Raw genomic sequence first — 21,817 nt, 5'->3', positions numbered from 1 at the left:
TGTTATTTTTAAAAAGCTGAGGTTCAGACACCTACTTTTAGTCCTAAATGTGGAAGGGAGAAGAAGAGAAGAAGGGAGGGAAGAAGAAAGAAGGGAGGGAAGAAGAAAAGAAGGAAAAAAAAGAAGAAAGAAGGAAAAAAAGAAGAAAGAAGGAAAAAAAAGAAAGAAGGAAAAAAGAAGAAAGAAGGAAAAGAAGAAGAAAAAAAAGAAGAAAGAAGGAAAAAAAGAAGAAAGAAGAAAAAAAAAACCTTAAATCAAAAAGTGACATAAAATGAGAAAAAAGACTGAGTCTGGCTTTTGTACTTTAACTTCATAGGATTTAATAATTAAAGGTACAATATACTGTACTTGTACAATTATTAATACATTTAACACATCATGACAAATATTTGAACTCTTCAGTATTATTAATACAGGGAAAATTGCTTTGATGGCATTCCAACTAATCAATCTGTGCCACACAATGCAACTATGTACCAAAAAATTTAACATGCATAAAACGTGGTATCTAAGAATAACAATTTCATAAACATTTAACAGGACACTTCTCCACTATCCTATCTCTTAATAATTTCAAGCATCTTTTGTATAAGAATTTCCCACATAGTGCTATAAAGACACTAACCAGTGAAAAGCAAAAACATATAAGCTAAGAGACAAAATCCATCTGATTAATAGTCAAAAAACACAGTGCAAATAGTGTAGCATCCAGATTTCATTGACTGTCAGGCAAGCAATTTCTCACTTTAAACACAGCATTTTAAAAAGAATTATAACATGTTACTATATTAAGAGAAATCCAGTAATTAGAACCCTATGGGGAAAGTACCATTTTACAAAGATCACAGTTTCAATCACAGTTTTTAAAGCTAAGTTTTTAAAACTACTTCTTAATGCTGCACAACAGAATGGACAAACACACTAATATCTTGTACTAATAACAATTTAAGTAAAGGAAACAGAGTATGGGCAGGTCACTACAGACTGTCAGAAAAACAAATCTATACAGTTAAGCTTCCCGTTATTTATAGGTTATGCTTAAAAATAATCCCATCTCTGCTTCATTTTGAAAATGCATCTACTTGCACTTATGGTAAACATTTTTAATACCATGTTACAACATGCTGAAAAAAAATCATATTTTAAATGAGCAGATTTAATTTTCAAGTTTACAGTTTCTGATTTTATGCAAATCTAATCAGGTTGTACCAATTGCTTTATGTAGACAAAGCTAAAGAAAACAAAAAATTAGCACTACTTCATGAAGATCAACAACCACTACCAATGCTGTACAAACACCAGTCCAACTAGAGCCAAGAAAAAGCACATTAGAAAGCTTAGCCTGATGTAAGTTGTCTAACAGTGTATTAGTGGAAGTGAATCAAAGACACATTCCATTTAACTGCTTCATTTAAATTCTGTTCTAACATTACAGCATGATGCTGCTGCCCAGGAGAGATGTTGCAACCACAGCAGAGCCCACTTGGTGTTTGGAAGATGCAGAGTAGCCTCTGTGCTGGAGAACTTTCTACTGTAAGATACAGCAGGTAGATATTTACACACAAATTAACTGAATGGCACTTTAGCAAAGGTCTAGTGACAGCCAGGTTTCCACATGCCCACATGAACCTTGGGATGCTGTTTTCAAACTCATAGGCATAGTGAATGAAAGCCACTTCAAAAAGTTTTAAAATTGTTTGTGAAGTTTTTATTCATAACAACATTTAATTACATTAAGGAAAAAAGTTCCTCCTCAAATATTAAAGACAAAATGTTCATCTTTCCACACCCCACACAAAACCAAAGTGCCTGCCTGCTTAAAAAAAAAAAAAATCAACCATAAATTAAAACTTAAGCTTTGTTTAATTAAGGTTCCATTGCTTCCTTGCCTTGAAACGTAATTATGTTTTCAATATATTGTTCTTGTGAAGCTTAAATCTTCAAGTTATTTACACTCCATGGCATTAGAAAGCCACATGTTTCACTTGGTTTACAGTGCAGTTTGTGAACATGTTAACATCTAACAATAAATATGCATATGTAACATGTCATTAAGAAAGATACCCTTCCCATAGAAATGTTAACATTTGCTTACAGAAGCAAAGTCAACTTTAATCTATGCTTGCTGACAGAGAGGATAATATATTGCAGACAATTCTGTTTTATCCTTGGGTCTCACTGTATTAAAACTTTCTTTTACTTCCCCTCTCCCTACTCCTTTGTTTTGTTTTAAAGCAAACCATTCTTGGATTAAATATATTTCAGCTTTATTAAGGAAACCACAGAATCAATGGAAAAATTGCCCTGTGAAGGAAGACAGGTTTTCATGCTAGATAGTGTTACACATTTTTCAACCATTAAATTGAAACAATATTACTGTTCTTAGATTACTAAATCTACCCTGACACCATCATAAATTACTTCTATTGATCAGCTGCATAACATTATTGTGAAATTTTGACTTCAGTATGACTAGATGTTAATTGTCAGATTTTCAATTTTTTATTTTAAGTTGAAGCATTTGAAAGTTCAAGTCATATGCTTTGATTTACTTAGTATAAATAAAGAATATCCTACACTAATATTTATATAATAAATAAATGATAAACTAGTTACACAACTTAAGCAAGGTTAACGGTCTGCAATTCTCCAGAAGCAATGCCAAGTTTCTGTCTTCAACTGCCTTACGTGGCATTTAAAAAAATTCTTAATTAGCATCCAGCATTTATAATCCAACATTCTAATGCGTTATTTCTCATCACTATGAGGTATTTAATAAAAGTAAAGGAGAAACAAATATAGGAACACTATAAAATGAAATTACTTACTAAACTTTATGAATTGCAGTGATGACATTCTGGTATATATAAATGTGGCAAGAAAAAATGCACAACACCTAGAAATACCAATATCTGAACAAAGTTAAAGTATTAGACACAGAACAAAAAATTGCAAGGATTAAATACTCCCAAGCACTGCAGAGAATCTCTTCCAGTGACTTGAGTAGCATTCAGATCAGACATCATGACAAGCCAATCAGTCCCATTTTCTTTCATTAAAATTATTGCAACCAACTTCAGGAAAATCTAGTAAGTGAAGAAAATGTGAAAGGTTTTACAGAATTTCTTATGTGGTACCTTTGAAAAGAATTCTCATATACCAGCTGTTTACATACCCTATTGTTTCAATTCAGTTGTACCTTTCGAAATCTGCAAGAAAATTTATATAATTTTATTTCAGATACATCTTTCAAGGATGGCTACTATAATTCAAGTTTATACCTGGAAAAGAGTACAGTATAGAATAGATCAGTATCATGAATAATTAGCATCTTACATTATCCTCTACTCGATGTAATTTTTAGTCTATTTTTTTCAGTGGAACTGGCATTTTAGATAATGTAGTTTTAGTAAACTAACTGAATCTTTCACTGGCTCCATACACTCAAGTGTGCTGAATGTTTGCAATGTTTTCAGGAGTTTTTTTTAGAGCTTTGCAATTAAATTTTACTGCCCAGCTAACTAAATACATAGGTTGCATATGCCTTGTAATTAAAATACATCATTTCTGGAAGATGTTCTTTGCCACAGTAGAGTTTTAGAGACAGGTCAAAGGAAAAATATTACACTGATGTAAAATTAGAAAAGCTCCACAGAACTCACAACTTGTTACACAAACACACACAAAGCTTTAAAAAAATTTACAAGAATATTAAGCATATTAAAACCTTTAAAGCAATGCTTCAAACTTCTACTGTCCTTTAATTTGTTTTTGCATCCTCGTTTGATGGTGTATCCTTTGTTCTGATGCTATGCCAGTGAAATTGCGTCACCGTGAAGCAACATTATGCAAGAATGTCTGGCTAAAATTAAAATGCTATTTCTCAGCATCATAGTTACAGGAAAAATGCAATTCAGGCATTCACAATGCAATTATGCAAGCCAACTGATTCAGTTAATGAAAAAATAAGGTAATGGAGAGCTAGTATGAGTAGGTGTAGAATAAGATAAATCCCCAGAGTTCTCTGCTCTAACTAAGCTTTCAGAGTTTGAGTCTATTGCCAAAGATGCTCAGCACAGCTCCACTTCAAAAAAGTCAGTAATAAAAACTAATAGAAGTTGAGGAGTTCTTTATGCAATTGCAGACAGTAATAATTTGAATTTACAAAAAAAAAAGAAAACAAAGTTTTTCCATTAAGATGTTGTCACTCTCCAGACTCAAGTGTTTTGTACAAGCAGGGAATGATCAGTCGTTCCTAAGTTATAGCTCTTCATCACCTCTGAAGGGAACCGAGAAATTTCCTGAATTACTGTTCTACGCCTGCTAAAATGTAACACAGCAGCATCAAAATAAGGTTAAACTGCAACAACACTATTTAAACCAATCTGATTCCTAATTCAGATAGCTTATCAATATATACCAGGTGCACATTGTTTACAAAGTAAGCAATCAGTCCACCAGAGACACTCAGAGCACAGTATTTTATACAGATTCCCTCAAGATCACTGCTATAAACAGAAAAATGAGCACAACATCAAGTGATCCTAAATATCCCAAAATGACAACTTGTATTTTTTCCTAACTGACATATTTTTCAACATGACTAAGTTGAAAAACTATGCCTGTTCCCAACATCCACAGAATTTCTTGGCACTAATGAAATAGCAAAAGAAGAAAAAGAAAAACCTCCTTACAGTTCTGGAACTCAAATTAAGTTTCATCTTCAACTTCTAAAATGTTCAAGGAAAAATAGTAACTTGTGTCCATGGACTATTGTAACAGTGCAATTAATCCCTACTGATATAAATATGTTCTGTCACTCCTGACCATACAGACATTCTAAATCATAGGTTCTGTAAGCTTAAATGTGCATGTCTCACTTCAACAGTTCTACAGAAATGTTTTGTGTGCTTTAAAGTTATCTCTGTGGCATTTCACGCTCCCAGAAAATAAGAAAAGCCATTTTTACTGCAGAAAATACTTTAATTTTTATGCCTGTAAAACATACCGAGTAGCTTTGAGATGCAGAGTGCATTTTTCTTCTACAGATGAAGAAAGTTGAGAGGATACACATACATTTTTAAAGCTGCATAAACCACCAAGCCAAACTTCCACAGAACAAAGAACAAATCTAGCGTTACTCAGCAAGAAGACTAGAAATACACATATAGACATACATGTCAGCAGTCCTAATAAACCTAAAGGAGAAAAAAAAAAAATAATAAAAAAAAAATACTGCTTTGTGATGCAAATATATAATTTCCAAATTGAGAAAATTAAATGATGTCATTCAAACTAATTTCCTTGCCTCAATGGAAAAAGAGGCAAGCGACGACAAAACACTCCCTCCCCACCAAACCCCTCACAAACATTTATTTTGGTAAGGTTTGGCTTAAATAGGATTCTGTAGCACTTTGCCTCAGAATTACAGAGGCAGTTTTGGAACTGCTTATTTTAAAAAGTCTGCATTTTTCCTGCCAGGCTATTTATCTGAATAATCAATGCAATGCATATACTATTGCCTATTCACAAATATTTCACAAATTCCATTTATAGTGTTCAGAGCAGCAACTTAGTGAATAGTTTCTAAAAATACAAAACCAGTCACATTACTTCTTCCAAGACTTTAATTACTATGCTTCCACGGAAGCATGTTCAGAGGCACAATAACAATATTTAAAACATGATATACCAAATTAATTTCATACCTAGCAAGAGGAAAAAAATGGATTAAGATACCTTCATGTTCAAATAGCAGATTTGGCATATAATTGTTATATCAACATTTTTCTTTAAATTGTGACTTTCATTTTAAGGCATGAAATAAAAATAGAAACAAAATCCAAACCACAACAAATGCAGATGCATTCATCCAGCTGCATGAACATTAATTTAACCATAATAAAAAGCTCCACAATCAAAGCTATTATATTAGAAGTTTCTATAGGGTATGATGAACAATACCGAAAAATCACCTACACTCCTGTACACCTCTGATCTCAGTAAACCTTAGCAGCTAGCATGAGTTGCAATACTTCAAAGTGAATTAAATATGCTTTTCTTTAAACCTGTAAGAAATAAATTACATGGTGATTTAGTTTTCTTACTAGCCTGATGAAGGGAATGGAAGGATTACTAAAATATCAAGTTTGAGGAAAAGAAAAACATTGTATGAGAAACAAGTTATGACAATAGAAACCTGCCAAGGATCACACCAAGTTGTTGTTACAAGTTGTCAGGCAACTTAGTTACAAAGCAGCTGTTTACAGAAAGTAAAACCTTAGTTTTGCTCCATCAGCAATACAAACGGTAAAGCTAATGCCTTAGCCAGGTCGGTTGCACTCAGAGCTGTAGCAGAAAGAAAATATTTTGTAGCTTTAAGATAGCACCCCATATTGACTTTACCAGCCTTGACATAATTTCTAGACTACACTCGTCATGCTGTAATAACAATTTCTCAAGTTCTTCTCTATCCTCCTACTATATCTTGAAACCCCAGTGCTTCAGCAATCAATAACGTCAAAGTCAAAGCCTTCAGTTCCACCTACTACAAATTTTTAGATGCAGATGAGGACACAACAAGATATGCCTAGATGAACACAGGTATTTTGCAGCCACTGATTTTCTACTTAATAAATATGAAGTCAGACACTGTGCCACTTTTATTAATCAAACGCTTCTAGAGACAGATCTGCAGCTTGACTCGTTTTAATAGCAAATCTAATTCTGGGGGTACGAGCAGAACAGACTGCAGCTCTTTTCCTAAAGAAGCTGACATTTGAGCAAACCTTACCAAAGAATGCTTGCCTGATTGAGGACTGACATTTCCTTTCTCTAACTTGTTTAACTAAAAAAAATAGGCTTTCTGGCCAACTACAGTACCCCAAGGCAGCTGTATATCACTTTCAGTTGCAACTTGTGAATACTTTCTTTTTCTTTCTGTCTCTTTATTTTAACATGCATATTATGTTAGTTGATTTCAATCATGTTGCATGAGTGGATGACATACCTTAAAAGATTAAGTTTTGCCACCTGGGACTATTCCAGAAATTCAGTACTTTATAGCATCTCATACCCTTCTTCAGCCTCTATTTGCCCGCATTATCAATAGTAGCTTTCTTTCCTATTTTATGCCTAATGACAAGTTGTTCAAGGCTGCAGCTGATACAAGTCAGCTTGAAGCGTCTTTCCCCTTTCATTCCCACTCCAGGATGGAGCTGCTCCATTGTGTACAACGCTCTGCTGCCACCTATTTGACACAAGAAATACAACGCTGCAAATTCCCCAAGGTGGTTTTGCTTCCCTTTCCCCCAACTTTCTCTGCCCCTGCAGAAACTGTTAAAAGAGAACTACCAGGGAAGTTTTTGATCACTCCTCCCTAGTGACGCCCAGACACACACAAAAAAATCACTTTATTAATTACTTTTGCAGTTAAAAAATGCTTCAACTACAACAGAGATTTGATTATTGAATGTATCTTCTCTAAAAAGCTAATCCAATTTAGCAACCTTTTTTATAAGCCAACACAACAGGCCACTTCTAAAGTATGTTTTAAAGCAATAAATTCAGAATTTGCAATTTAATTAGGTAGCAATGGAGCTCATCATATGCAGACCTAACTGGGGCCATGGCTTTGAAAAGAACATGTATTTGCTAGCTGTACCCCTGCACTACACTAGACTTCAAATTCAGAACTCTGTTAAGAAGTCAAATTACAGAGCCTTAACGCAGAAACCACACACAAAGCATGAGATGAAGGAGGTGGTACTTTATCCGTCATCGGGGTCACAAAGATAAACACCACTTCATTCATCACAACATTCAGCCTGCTCTGCATGCGACTTCACAACACAGGAACAGCGGCTAAAAAAAGTCCCTTACTTGCATTTGTAAAATACCATGCAAAGGACACCCACTGGAGCTGCCAAATACTCCAAAGGAATCTATAATCTTCAGTTACAGATTCATAACAGCATACGTTCTGTTCTTGAATTGCCAAGCCATAATGAAAAGTCCTGTTCCAGGGCTCAGCCTAGTCCTTTTCATATCCTTGCTGAAGTACTCAAACACTTAATTTTTTTATTTTTTATTTTTTTTTATATGGTTGCTTTCTTGATATACTTAAATAACTTATTGGTAGAAATGTGCTTCAGCATTTACCCTGGAAATTCTTCATAAAAAAAAGACAAAACCAAGAAAAGAAAAACAAACAAATAATTTAAAAAAGCAAAAACATATCACACTATTCATGCAAACAATAAATAAGGTGACTGTGATCCAAAAAGCATATGAATTCTTGTGTATTTTTCTACACAGGGGAAAAAATACACTACCTCTGAGCAAGCATAGGGAGAAAATAGAGGAAGGGATGGTGCAAGTAGGGAGAATATAAGAGAGATGGAATAAGAGGGCACAGAGTTAAAATGCTTGTATTTGTTAACACATACTAGTACAACTAAGTGCATTATTCCATTGTTCTTTTTAATGCATACATAACATTTGCAGCTGTAATATATTTGTCCAATAAAATTTATCTGTTTAATAAAAGCAATAGTTACACTAAGTTCCCTAGTAACACTTGGTTTTAAAATCTGTTTGGTCTGACAACACAAGATGCAATTCCAAAGATTATGTAAAGCTGTCAAATATTTAGTGGACCACGTGAAGAGACACACAAAATTCCAATTGCTAGCTGTTACTGGAATTACCTTTGTTTCTAGGCCACACACAAAATCTGATTGAACAAGCACTGCAAGTATTATATTAAAAAAACTGCCCAGAATAATTAAAGTGTAAAACTACCTAAAACTTGACTGCTTAAATGGAATTAGATTACGTCAAGATTTTAAACTACATATAGCAGAACAACCCATAAAAGCATTTGAAAGGAACACTGGAGAGGCTTATTCTGCCCTCTGGTGCACTCCATCCCACAAGGACACAGCAACCTGCACAAAACCCAGGAAAGCATCCAAGCAACTCCAACAGCCTGACGTTAAAGCAGCAAAGGGCATAATGAGCTATATCAAAACTGTTTTGCACCTTACAGGATCACATCCTGGATGATACCAGCACAAGCAAAAGCAATTAAGCGTTCTGCAGGGCAGAAGGTAAGCAAGGTAATTTTTATTCCTTTGTATTTATGACAGAGAGACTAATTGCCCTGGCTAAGGACCAAGACCTCATCATGTAAAGCACTGTGGAAATACACAATTTGCTGGTTTGCATAACAATTTTCTAGTGAGGTTGTGTTCACAAAGTTGGTGTTATGAGCTGCCACCACCAGTAAACAGATGACAGGAGACAGACAGGTACCCAAGCACACCACAGAACATGGTACCACATGCCCATGCAGGGATCCTACACTAATCAGAGGTGCCCTGAGGCAGTAGATTCTATATTTATAGTCTCATTATAGCACAAATCAGGTTTGGAAACTCACTTTTTGGCTAATAAAATGAAGTGCCATACATACTAAATTAGAAGTAGTTTGATGTCATCTTGAGACAATAAAATATTTTATGAAGCATAACTATAACATTCTCTAACTCCATAAAATTAAGGTCTGTTAGGCTTTTTTTTTTTTGCCAGTAAGTCTTACTACATATTTACAACAAAGTGTTGCTTATATTCTTTACAATTAGACTAGATCTTGTTCCACTGAACAGCCAAACTGCCTGTTTTATAAAATATGCCCCAAAATCCATTAATTTTCTCAGAAGCTGTGAGCTTTTGTGACATTCACATTAAGCTTAAAGCTTATTTAATAATATAACAGCTCAACACAGCATACTGAACGATAAGAACCATGAGGTGCAGCACATAAAACATCAATTATGCATGCTGTAGTGCACAATTCTAAGTCTTGTTGCTAATGCAGTAGTGGAAAAGCTTTACAATTAATTCCTTGAATTATTTAGCCTGCAGTTTCATATAAACAAAATTGTATAAAATTAAAACCACAACTTTCGCCATGAGGAAGCACTGTGAGATCGGATCCAAACTGGGCAAGTAGACAGTTAGCATCTAAGCATGTAAGTAGCATCATTAAGACTACTCATTGGTATTTACATGTGATTAAAAAAAACAAAACAGTTTACAAGCTAGAGGAGCACGTTCCTGTTTAACACACGGACTACAACACTAAAACACATCTCAAGTACAAAAGAGCTGTTTTCAGAACAAATCTAGCAATCACTAGACATTTTATTTCAGAGAAGGTTAAAGCTAAACCAAACCAATCTGAAGGGTTTTCAAAACAAGGATTTCAATAGAGACCTGGTCTACAAGGAGGGCACATTCCCCAGCCTGGTTATTGAACAGCACAAGTATGAATATGGACCTTAAATGTATCCCAGAACTCAACAATCAAGAGACTTCAGTTCTCAGTTCCAACTGACTTTTAGACTAAGTTATTTAAGCTTGTGCCTTGACTTTCCTCATAGCTAAGTGCTTACAGGATACATGCAATGGAAGTACCTCCTTCACATGAGACCACTTGAGAGTAACAACATCCTCTCCTACATAGACTTTCTCATAGATTATTTTCAACTACACTAACTGCATGGGTAGAAAGGTGCTGAAAAAACTTCTGGAGAAACTCAGCAAGAGATACTTTTAATTATCTGAGTCATTTGTGCTCTAAACTGAAGGATGCCAGTTTATATGTCATGTCCCAAACACTGACTTCCACACCACAAAGCTGCAGAGCAGCATCTTGCCCCAGGCAATTGTTCATAACCACACTTACATCTGCAGAAAGAAGCATTCCATAAAATACTAAGGTGGAAAACAAAAAAGAAGAAGACCTGTTTGCCATAGCGTTCGTGCTTCCCAGACTAGGAGGAGTCCAGGGATGTAAACAAGCTTTACAACATGATGTATTAAGATTTCTTCAGATAATGGAAAGAAACATCACATTCATAGATCCTGGTCCTCATGAAGGGCTTTCACCATGCTGATATCTGCTGTAGCGACAACATACCAGGGCACAAGCAACCCAGGAAGTTTCTGGGGTGCATTGAGAATCTCCTGACATATGTGACTGAAAAGCTCAGAAGGGCAAATGATATGAACATTTGAATCGTAAAGTAAGGGAGGAACTGGTCAGGGTAGCCATAGGTGCAGTGGTCATGAGATGGCAGACTTCAGAATCTTGAGAAAACAAAGCAAGACAAAAAAAAGCAAGATCACAATCCTGGAGCTCAAGAAAGCAGAATTGTGCCTGTTCAGGGATCTGCTTTGTTGAGTACCATGCAATACAGCTCTGGAGAGAAGTCCACAAGAGCTGGCTTATTTTCAAATATCTCCTCCTCTAAGCTTAAGAATGGTCCATCCTGACGACTATGAAATAAAGCAAAAGTGGCAGAAGGCCTGTGTGATGAACAAGAAACTCCTGATCCAAGCATAAAAGGGAAGTGCAGAAGAGGTGGAAGCATTGACAGACAACTGAGGAAGAATAAAAAGAGAATGTTCAAGCAGGCAGGTATGGAGGTAAGAATACCAAAGCCCATCTGGATTTGAACATGATGAGGGACACAAAAGGCAGCAAGAAGGGCTTCTACAGGTCTATCAGTAGCAAAAAGAATCAGTGAAAATGTGGTGGTGCTGCTAAAGAGGGCAGGCAACCTGGTGACAAGGGACACTGAAAAGGCTGAGGGATCGCACCTTCTCTTTACCTCTGTTTTCACTAGTAAGGCTGACATTACAAAATCACATGTCTCTGAGACCCAGAAGGAAGTCTGGAGCAACGAAAACTTCGGTAGAAGATGTTCAGGGAATCACATAAACTGAACCATGAAACCTGGTGGGATGCGTTTTAAAAATATGGAAAAGTTTGTGGAGGTGGGTGTTGCTTTTTTACTGCAAGGGTGACGTAAATCTACAGGTGAGGGAGCAGATTGCTCAGGGAGTCTCCATCCTACTTAAAACTTGACTGGAAAAGGTGCTTTGAAACCTATTCTAGCTGACCCTACTTTGAGTAAGGGGGTTGGACTAGATAGCCCCCAGAGGTCCCTCCAACCTTCAACCATTCTATGATTCTGTAAAATTATATGATGTAAACTTTCGCTTGCATACTTCAAGTTTATCCTCCCTGCAGCAGTTCCACTTTCCAAACACCCTGCATGCAAGCTATAACTTCGGAATGCAGCAGTCACAGATGAGCTTAGGTTTTGACATAAATTGGAATTTTCGTCCATGGCCTCCAAAGACCTTTCTGCCTTGTTTTTTTGTTTCTTCATCTTTCCTGCTGCCACTCCATCCCCTGTGCACCATGAAAACAGGCACAGTCACATTAACAGGCATAGCACTGAAATCAGTAGTTCATAACATCTTTGGTTCACATAAATCAGGGGTCAGTATTTGATGCAGATAAAACAAAATAATCAGAAATTAGTAAGTTCTTTAATTTTGCCAGCATGGGGAAAAAGGAGGCTTCAAGGTCTCCCAAGACTGAAGGCCTTGTCATTGGAGAGCACAAAAATATAGAGAAAAAAATGAAGCAGCTAGAGAAATAGCTAAATTCAATATCCAAGCATAGAGAACCTTACTCAAATGAGAGTTCATATGCTAAAAGCCCCTTGCTTTTTACATTTCCACTTTCAGCTAACTGCAGTAGTGTTTGCTTCTTAATTACTGCCTGACTTCAAGCACTCATTTGTCCACAGGGACTTAAAACTAAATGGAATCTTAATATCCCTTAAATAAAATAAAAAAATAAATCCTGTATGCATCTTATAAGGTGAAAAAAAAAATATCAGACCCAGCATTTACTGGCTTTTAAAACTGTAGTTACACTCAAGATTTTACTCTTGAATAATATGTTCACATTCCATAGATGAGGAACACCTATCACAGAAAAGTGTAACCATTCTTTTCCTATCTCATAAAAAACATTCTCTATAGAATTTCTGGCACAAATACCAACATTAAGTAGGCAAAATAACCTCCTACTACCCAATATAATTTAAAGAAGTAACCAAGCAACTGTGGCTATCTGCACTGCAGCCAGATTGGATTAGGCTGTTTAATACATGACTACTGGGATAGCAGCAGCAATAAAACTTGAGCCATTTCTTCAGTCCCATGTTTAACTGCTCAGTCCAGCAAGTTTCAAGTGCTGAAAGCAAGAGATGTTTTAGTAAGTTTATATTGCCTTTTTGATTCAGAAATTTGTTGAAAACATTTACAAGCTTCACCAGTTCAATACAACTCAAAGAAAATAATCTTACTGCACAGGCAAATACTGATGAGATCACTTGCACCTCAGAAAAAAAAAATATATATATACACGTTCTTCTCTGTCTTTGTATGTGCATCTACTAGGACAGTGTGCAAGAAGAGAAACATCATTTTAGCCAACCTAGCTTTTGGATAGTTGATTTTCAAGACATTCAGCTGACAGAGGCATATGAATATAGAGTTACAAATGATAGAATTTAGGTTAAGCTATCTGTATTCTACCTATACACAATAACAGATTATTTTTTAGAATCAATATACTGTAAACAATCACTATCATGAAACCTAATTAAATGGAAAAATAAATCATGGTCAGTATTCTGGATTCCCAAAGCACCTAAAGCCAAAGCAGGAGGACATATAAAGACTGGATAGAAAACATGAGGCTAAGCTGTTTACTTAGTAACCATGAAGTGAATGTGCTACTGTTTTCTGAACATCCAATGGAGAAGCTACAGTATGGAGAACTAATCCCCATTTCTCACCAAAACAGACAGGAATGCACACTGGATAATTTGTTCCTACTGATGATATCATCTGTTAAATATACTGTTTTTAACAAGAAGCAACTTTCAGTCTTCTCTCACTTTCTTCCATGTACAACATCAGATCAGCCTCCCAGTGACCTACTTTGAGTCATAGTTCTCACTATTTATGATTCAGAAAAAACGTCTTCTCTGACAGTATTTCCCAGACTACTGTGGGTTCAGTCCAAGAACAAATTTCATCTTCATTGGTTTCCTACAGGAAACCAGACCAACTTCCTATTATTTTATTTTCTTTCACTTCAGCATGGCTCACAAACTAACTGGAAGTGACAGTGATAGAAAACTTTATTCTGCATAAATACAGCCAACATAAACACCACTAAAAATACTGAAGATGTCACTGGTTCAAAGTCACCAGAATGCAAAGCAAGCTAAGATTAGAAGTCTCTCTCCCTCCTTCCCCAAACATGATGCACACAGGCAAAACCAGTAAGTTTACATAACCAGAGTTTAGTAAGAGCTGTTCAAGTCTCTGGTGAAAACATTCACCTTTAACAGCTGCCCAAGTTCTACTCCCTCTTGTAACACTGGGAATTGCTTTAAAATGGTAATCACTGTTGGACTCCTTTAAAGTCCTATTAGTACCATAGTGAAGTCCACCAATCACCTCCATCGACTTGAGGTGCCTAGGTTCTCTCAACTGTGACAACAGAAGTACAACAGCAGATGCTAGGAAGCATAACAAGGACACTCTGAAGAAGTCCATCTAGAACTCCAGGAGGACTTGTAACGTTGTCTAAGTATCGGCCTGCTGCATTCAGTCTAGCTTCTAAGAGAGACATTTTGATGTTTCCTCATTGTGCTCCAAGGCACATTAGATCTCCAAGACTCAGTGCCAGATCTGCATAGGTTCAAAACATTAATGGAGTGAATACCTGAGGAATAAACTTTCCCAGAGCCCACAGCAGCGTCACACACAAATGCAGAGCAGCATCACCACCCACACCCTTGCTTTCATGCCTCCTCAGTGCTGTGACTTGAGCTGTTGGCAGATGCAGCAGCCACCTGGAGACAGACTGGGACTAAAATGTTAGTACCATGCCAATACCACTTAAAGGACAGAAGTAATTTCCATGCAGATTGTTGTCCAATACACTAGTTCAAGAAACGACATGCTGGAACATCTAGCTGTGGACTGCAAATGCCCAGCAAGTTCTGCTGGCTCAGGTTTCACTCTGCAAAGCAGTGGTTAAACTGCCTTCTGGGCCAAAGTTGCCCTTCGACTGATGTGGCCTTGTTTTTGAACTGCTGTACCTGAGCTAATAAACCCAACTAGACTCATGATTAGCACAGAGCAAACTGGATCATTCAATCACAGAAAGCAATTTCAAAGAAAATAACTTTCATCTCTATGTTCTGCTGTTTGTCTTTTGACATCATTTCCTCTTGCTGTGTTTCAAGGCTTAAGGACTGAGAGAAGCAACACATTGCTTTTTGCAGCAAGCCTGACATTCATGAAGGTTGAATGCTCCTTCAGTTCTCACCTTAGGACAGGGAATATAACATCACTTAAGAACACTGTCTCATGGTATAAAACAAGGACAGTGTCTATTCCTGATGCACAATTTATGTTAATGACAATTGGGTCATCAGTTTCAGTCGGTAATCATTTAGGGAAGTATGAATGAGGGTTTCACAAGTAAACAGTTCACCTGTTAGTAAACTGAGCTTTTCCATGATAGAGCAACGTAACATAACACATGTAAATCAAAGTTTTCCACTTTACTTTGCATCTTCTTCCCTTATGATGTAGCAGTACTTGCCAGGGCCAAGTTACCTCCAACAAGTATTTTTTGCTTCAGTTTTTTTCCAACCAAAAAACCAGAAATGTTATAATAGCATAGGTAGTCGCAAAGCTGTTTTCTGTATTTTTAGGTCCATTTTTCAAATAATACAACCTCCATAAAAAGTTGTATAGGCAAAGCCTTTCTGGAAATGACACGCTCAGATGCACCCGTTGGTTATAATGCAAACAGAATATGATTTTAAGCACTGTTTGGCCTAACAACCCTGCATAACTTCTCCCCTAGGACTGATCACCAGCCAACTCTACAGCAAAAGTAGTTTCACATGGTAGAAAAGTCAGATTTCTAAACCTGTGGGTTTTTTTTATAATTTAACCTCACTTATTGTAGTGTTTTAATATATATTCAGAAGTGACACTCGTGCAGTAATTTAGCACCGCAAACACAACGATCTTGATTTAAGGCAGAGTTTACCTGTCAAAGTTAGCAATTGTTAAAATGTCTATAAATGATGCAGTCTAAAATAATCAAAGCAGCATGCCACCAGCAGCGCACATTCACAAACCTCAGTGCTAGAAGCTACTCACCTTGACGTGGCTCTGAGCTCCCAGGTTGTATATCTCACTGGGTTTGACTTCATTAATGATCTTCACCAGGCAGGTGCTGTCTGTGAGATCACCATAGTGCAGCTTCATGTCTTCAGAGTTTAAGAACACAGAGTTAATACAGTCCTAGAACAATATGGCATTTCTGGTTCTAATCCTATTACACATTTAAAATCCAAGTAAACATTCATTGGAAGAAGTTAAGAGATCCCTGGCTGAACAGGGTTCTCCTTGGCTTTTTTCCCCTGCTTTAAGTGAAAAAAATGTATTTCCCTGCAGGAGTAATGAATACCATTTCAGATTATCTTTTCAATAATCTGATTTACCTAGCAACATGAATGTAATCTGTTTAATAGTTTACACTTTGTGAACCCAGATTGTATAAACTAGACCAATGTTATATACAGAATTTCAGTCACAAAAAAACCCACATTATTTTAAGTTAGGCTTCAAATCTCTCACTCACAAAGGTTTTTAATAACTTCTTAAGCTTAAATCAATAGGTTTTCCCTTCTTTTTCAGAATGTTGTTCTTGTTTAGAGTCCTCGTTACCAATAATTTCACAACACAATAAAAAAGCCTAAGGTACCTACAAGATGAACACTGAGGTAACACTAAAATACAACCCACTACATTTATTACTACTGTTTTTCCATTAAAAAAATACAGATATACACTGGAAAGGAATTTCAGAGAACATGGTAATTGTCAATGAAACATGCTTCATGACATTACAGACCAAAAACTCAATTGTGGCTGAAGTCAGTCACACAGCTGTTATTTATCCTTCCCTGACTGGGTTACTTTTTAATTTGTGTGGGGAAAAAGTAGGTAAGATCATGAGACCAGCTCCTGTCAACATTTAAAGAGCAGTGGCTTATCAACTTGTCCTTGGTTTCAGACCCTGAAATAATTCCAAAAGTGAAATTCATTCTGATAAAACAGGTCTCATTTTCCTCTTATTAAAAAAATAATAATCACACCACCATGCTGCTATTCACAGATCTATTCAACACAAATAAAAACCTTAACACTACTGATGAATTAGTTGTTTACATTTATTTGCCATATTTATATAGATTTTCATTTGATGTTTTTGACCTTGATAAATTTATGCTTATGTTGCCCTGTTTCCAGGAAAAAGAAGAAATTCCTATTTGAGTATGGTTTAGTAGTCTTCCCAGTTGACAAGGCTCACCACTTTAAGGTTCTATCATCTACAGATGAAAAAAAAATAAATAATCAAGTTGATTGTTTTTGTAATCTTGAAACCAAGAAATACTAGGTTTCTTACAGGAGACTACCACATGAACCCACAGGACATTTTTTTAAATGCTGTAAAGATATGCAAAAATATGGTTTTATTTAAGATGATTCAGGGTTTTTTATGGTTTGGTTTTTTGGGGTTTGCTTGTTCTGATGTTTTTTTGATTGTTTAAGGCAGCAAGGAAGTAACAGATCATGCAGTTATCAGGTGTTAATCTTTGTATACTCTTATCTGACAGGTACTTTAGGTTGCTCAGGTTGATAAAGTGATACAGTCCATCAGGTTGCAGTAAATTCTTGAAATCATTTTACCATCTGCTTGCTTGAAAAGGACAGACTTCAAGACCCAGTTGAATTTGTGACTAATAGGCCAGGGAATATTATTGCAACTATGGTGTTTAGGTTTTTTTAAAGAGAACTGTGATTAAATATGAGGGCTGGCAAGCAGTTTATGACCCTTTTTGTGCACACACATCAATTATCCATGGTGCCTTCATTCCTGCCACCAGTTTTATACAGGCTGGAGCAACAATACTTGTATGGAAGGCAACTGTCCTGCTTCCCAAATTAAATTCAATACATGAAATACATTCTGCCTGTGGCCCACAGCACACACAACATCCCAAATGGCTATAGGATAAAACTATTTGGATGTTGGAGTTAACCCACAATCATCAAAACTGCTGGTGTCCAGACCACCTTAACAACTACTGCATCTTTCTTGCAACACTAAGTAGAGACCAAGAGCAAGCACCACCTAAACAACTTCTCTGATGGCAGTTACCACCTTTTTCAGGAAAACTTTGGGCTGCTGGGAGCAGGGAAGAAGCCCAATGCTTCTGTACCAGAAATGAAAGCTTCCCCTAGGCACCAGCGAGCTCTCTCCTTCCTCAGCTTACCTCAGCTGGGATTTAAACAAAATCTCCTTGTCAGTGGAACCAGCCCTTTGGAGGGGATGGAACAGAGGACACTGTTACAGAAGGAGGCCCAGGGAGCTGCAGGAACTCTGTGAGAGCCTTAAGGGTCTAAAAGAATAACAGGTTCCTCTCCAGCCTAAGCATCAGCTGAGCAGAAAAGAGATGCCACAGCCTGGCTCCTTCTTCCTACACCAAAGACCTCCAATTCTGCCACCACCCACAGGTGAGAGAACAGTCTCAGAGCTTCCCAGGAAAAGATGGGCTGCCAGCTGTGTCGAGCCGAGGATCAGAGATAACCTGCCACAATTACCTTAATTTTAAAGGGTATTCTCAAAGGGAAATGCCCATTTTTTTCAAGTCTTCAGGTCTGCTTGTCCACATAGCTTTTTTTGAAAGGGAGCAGGACATAAGGCTTTGTTAGTTTTCTGACCTATGAAAAAGAGGTATTTCGAAAGTCATAGCCTAAGTGGAAAGGCTTCCTAGAAATGGGGTTTATTTGGTGTAAAGATTTATAAAAACAGACCAAAAGTCAAAACCTTTGGATTTTAGTAATATTATCCAATCTGAAAACCTCCGTAGAAAGCAATAACTGGAGAGCTGGCTTCAGGAAACACCTTGTTTTCCTCCTTGTTCTCCCTACTATTGTGGGGCATTTTTGGTGGTTTTTTTGGCTTGTTTAGGGGTTTTTTTGGGTATAAAAATATTAGCTGTTTATGAAGAGCATCATCTTGCAACATGCAAATCAGTTCCTCGTGGGAAGAACATATAGGGCAAAGACAAAATTAAGGTTTGCTCACATCAACCACTACTGCACCCCTTAGCTTCCTCCAGTACTGCCTGGAAACCCATTGTTTCCAAACAGTTTCCACGGAGCAGCCTTTCCTGAGATTCCAAGTCCAATTCCTCCTCCTCCTTCCATTCATATGGCTGCATTCCTCAGTTAAAGGAAAATGAGATAAGTGGGCAAAAACATTTCAGGCCTGCTTTCTTTTTCCTTTCTTCCATCCCTTTCCTTAAATGTTCATATACATATTTATCATGATCTATACTGTCTTCTCAAATCACTTTTCTTATTCACGGGATGGTCCTGACAATGCACAGGTTCCTGTTTGATTTCTTTTTCTTCATTTTATGAGCTATAAATATAAGTCATGGGAAACAGAGTTCTTAAATTGTCCTTGACAGAAGCACAGGTTTCAGTATTTTTCATTAAGATATTTTATTCCATTTTACTCCTCTCTCAATCAGGTATGCTTAGGAACAACATACAGTAAGTAGCAACTATTCACAGCAAATGCCACGGAACATGACATGACTGTCAGAAAGAAAATATTTTCTTCAAATTACAAGCAAAGACCAAGTGAAATGCAAAAGTTGCATTATATATTTCAACTTAATGCAATTAGGCTCTGTTTAACCATGGTGGGAAGCAGACTTAAAAAGACATGAACATTTGTTTCAGGCATGAAGATAGTAAGTGTTAACAATATCTGAAATCAGACTATTTAGGACAGCATCACACTGCATAACTCTACAAAATACGCACAGCTTTGAGAATTATATGTTTGTTAAATGCTCAATCCATCTGCTGAACTGGAGCCACCCAGCTTTTGAGCTTCTTCTCATTAAGTGACCAGTGAATCTTCTATAATGTAAAATACTCAAACAATTTTTGCAAAGTCTACACTAAAGGCAATAATTTCGGCTTTCCAAATTATATTGGGTAAGAGAATATAGTCAATTCTCAGCAAATTTCCAAGAGCAATGCCTTTGCTTCAGGAAAAAACAGATAATAGTTTCCTTGGACGCAGAAATTCAGAAGGTCCAAAGATTAATTCTTCCTGTTATCAGTAAGAACTGATCATGTCCTATTCATGTTGTCATATAGGCTGTGCCCAAACCTTCACCTCCATAATACACTAAGAAGCTCATGAGGAAACAGAAGTGGAGTGTTTAACATAACTGCCTCAAGAAGAAAACATTTTACTATCCTGATATCTCAGTGTTTTCATCATCTCATGGCTTTTTTGCAGGCCCAGTAATTTTTTAATTACTACTGCCTGTGTCAGCATTTCTATACTTTGTGTCACACCTTCATCAGAGAAAAATCATCACTTCTGATATATAGCAGCTAATGAACACAGGCAGAGAAAAAGGAAGCTTAGCTATCAAGGTTCTTTGTTTCTTTGTTTTAAATCAATCCAAAGTCAAACACAGCTTAAAAATAACTACTCATTAATAATACTTAGGTAGAGGAAACCGGGATTCCTTTCCTGCTCCTGGGAACCTTTCTCCAACAAACGCACCATAGACAAAAAAAAACAAACAACAAACCACAACCCTTAAATATAAAAACAAAGTCTTACTTCCTTCAATGTGAGCCTGTGGATTCTTATAGAGATGTTCAATCCGGCCTGTATTAAAAGAACTAGACCGACGAACGATGCCGTGCACCTGGGGATCGCACAAGGAAAAATCCAAAAGGAAAGTGGTAAACATTAAGAGAAAAGCTTTTATCATCATCATTGCTCTTCTCATAAGCAGGAGCCTAACCTTTGTATCAGGTAATCAGAGTCTGTCTCTATTCCTAAAGGCAGACAGTTATCCAAATCATAACAAAATACTTGCAGATGAGCTCTGATGCCATTTTCTTTCTTTTAGTGCCCTTGAATGGTTTCACATTCTCCATTAACGACACCACCGGTAGTCCAAGCATCACACACAGTACAGAAAACACACCGAATTGCCCTAGAACACCATCTACCTAGTGAGTGAGACTTGCCAACATTAGAGAAGCAATATTTGAATCCCAGGATAACCTCTTCTCCCTAATTGCAGAGAAGTCTTTCTCGAGCCAGACAGATGATGGACATGGAAAAAGCAACAGCATGAGATAGGGCTAGGGAAAGGAAAGAGGGGGCAGAGAGGAGAGAAGGGAAGAAAAAGGTGAAAAAGGGGCAGGAGCTGCAAGGTCAAACTATATCTTAGAAAACATCTACTATTCACTGTCTGGGGTGTTGGAAGAAGAGCTGGAACAGTCAGTGCTGTTTTTGTGGACTTCATAAGTCAGTGTTCTCCAGTGGGTTATGAGACATGCAGGCAAGCCTAAGGCTGAAATGCAGGTTGGGAATTTCCTTTAACCAGCCACGATAAATGAGTCGATGTAAAAACCCCACTGGTTCTGACTAACATTAAGGAAAAGCCTGTTGTGTCTAATATGTTAGAGAGACTGTTCAGAAACTGATCCCATTTCCTCCTGTTGTAAGATAGCCCTATGCCTGCTGCCAAAATTCATGTTAGCTTAGGTTACCAGCTGAAGAAGTTGTGCTCGCACTTGGGAAACCAAGCTTCAGCATCTGACTGCCCTCCAATTCTCCCTGCCCTTTATTTCTAGTTCTCTAACACTTCAATGCATCCTACACTCATCTGGGTTGGGCCATTGCTTTACCCTTTCACTCCATCTGAACATGAACTTCTGAGAAGATACCAGCAGG

General features: G+C 37.0%; 1 protein-coding gene across 1 annotated transcript in view; it reads right to left on the bottom strand.

Annotated features, from left to right (window-relative positions):
* GMDS (GDP-mannose 4,6-dehydratase) overlaps positions 1-21,817 on the bottom strand; it is a 353,620-nt gene that overhangs the window by 328,408 nt on the left and 3,395 nt on the right. The window contains exons 3-4 of the mRNA XM_010000967.1: positions 20,690-20,777; positions 16,123-16,232 (exon numbers count right to left, since the gene is read on the bottom strand). Of these exons, the coding sequence (XP_009999269.1) occupies positions 16,123-16,232; positions 20,690-20,777 (198 nt within the window). The remainder of the gene's footprint in view (positions 1-16,122; positions 16,233-20,689; positions 20,778-21,817) is intronic.

This window comes from Chaetura pelagica, unplaced genomic scaffold, assembly GCF_000747805.2.
Source record: "Chaetura pelagica isolate M959 unplaced genomic scaffold, ChaPel_1.0 scaffold104, whole genome shotgun sequence".
NCBI classification, from domain to species: domain Eukaryota; kingdom Metazoa; phylum Chordata; class Aves; order Apodiformes; family Apodidae; genus Chaetura; species Chaetura pelagica.
Note: the sequence above shows the minus strand (reverse complement) of the source record. Positions and strands in the feature narration are given on the sequence as shown.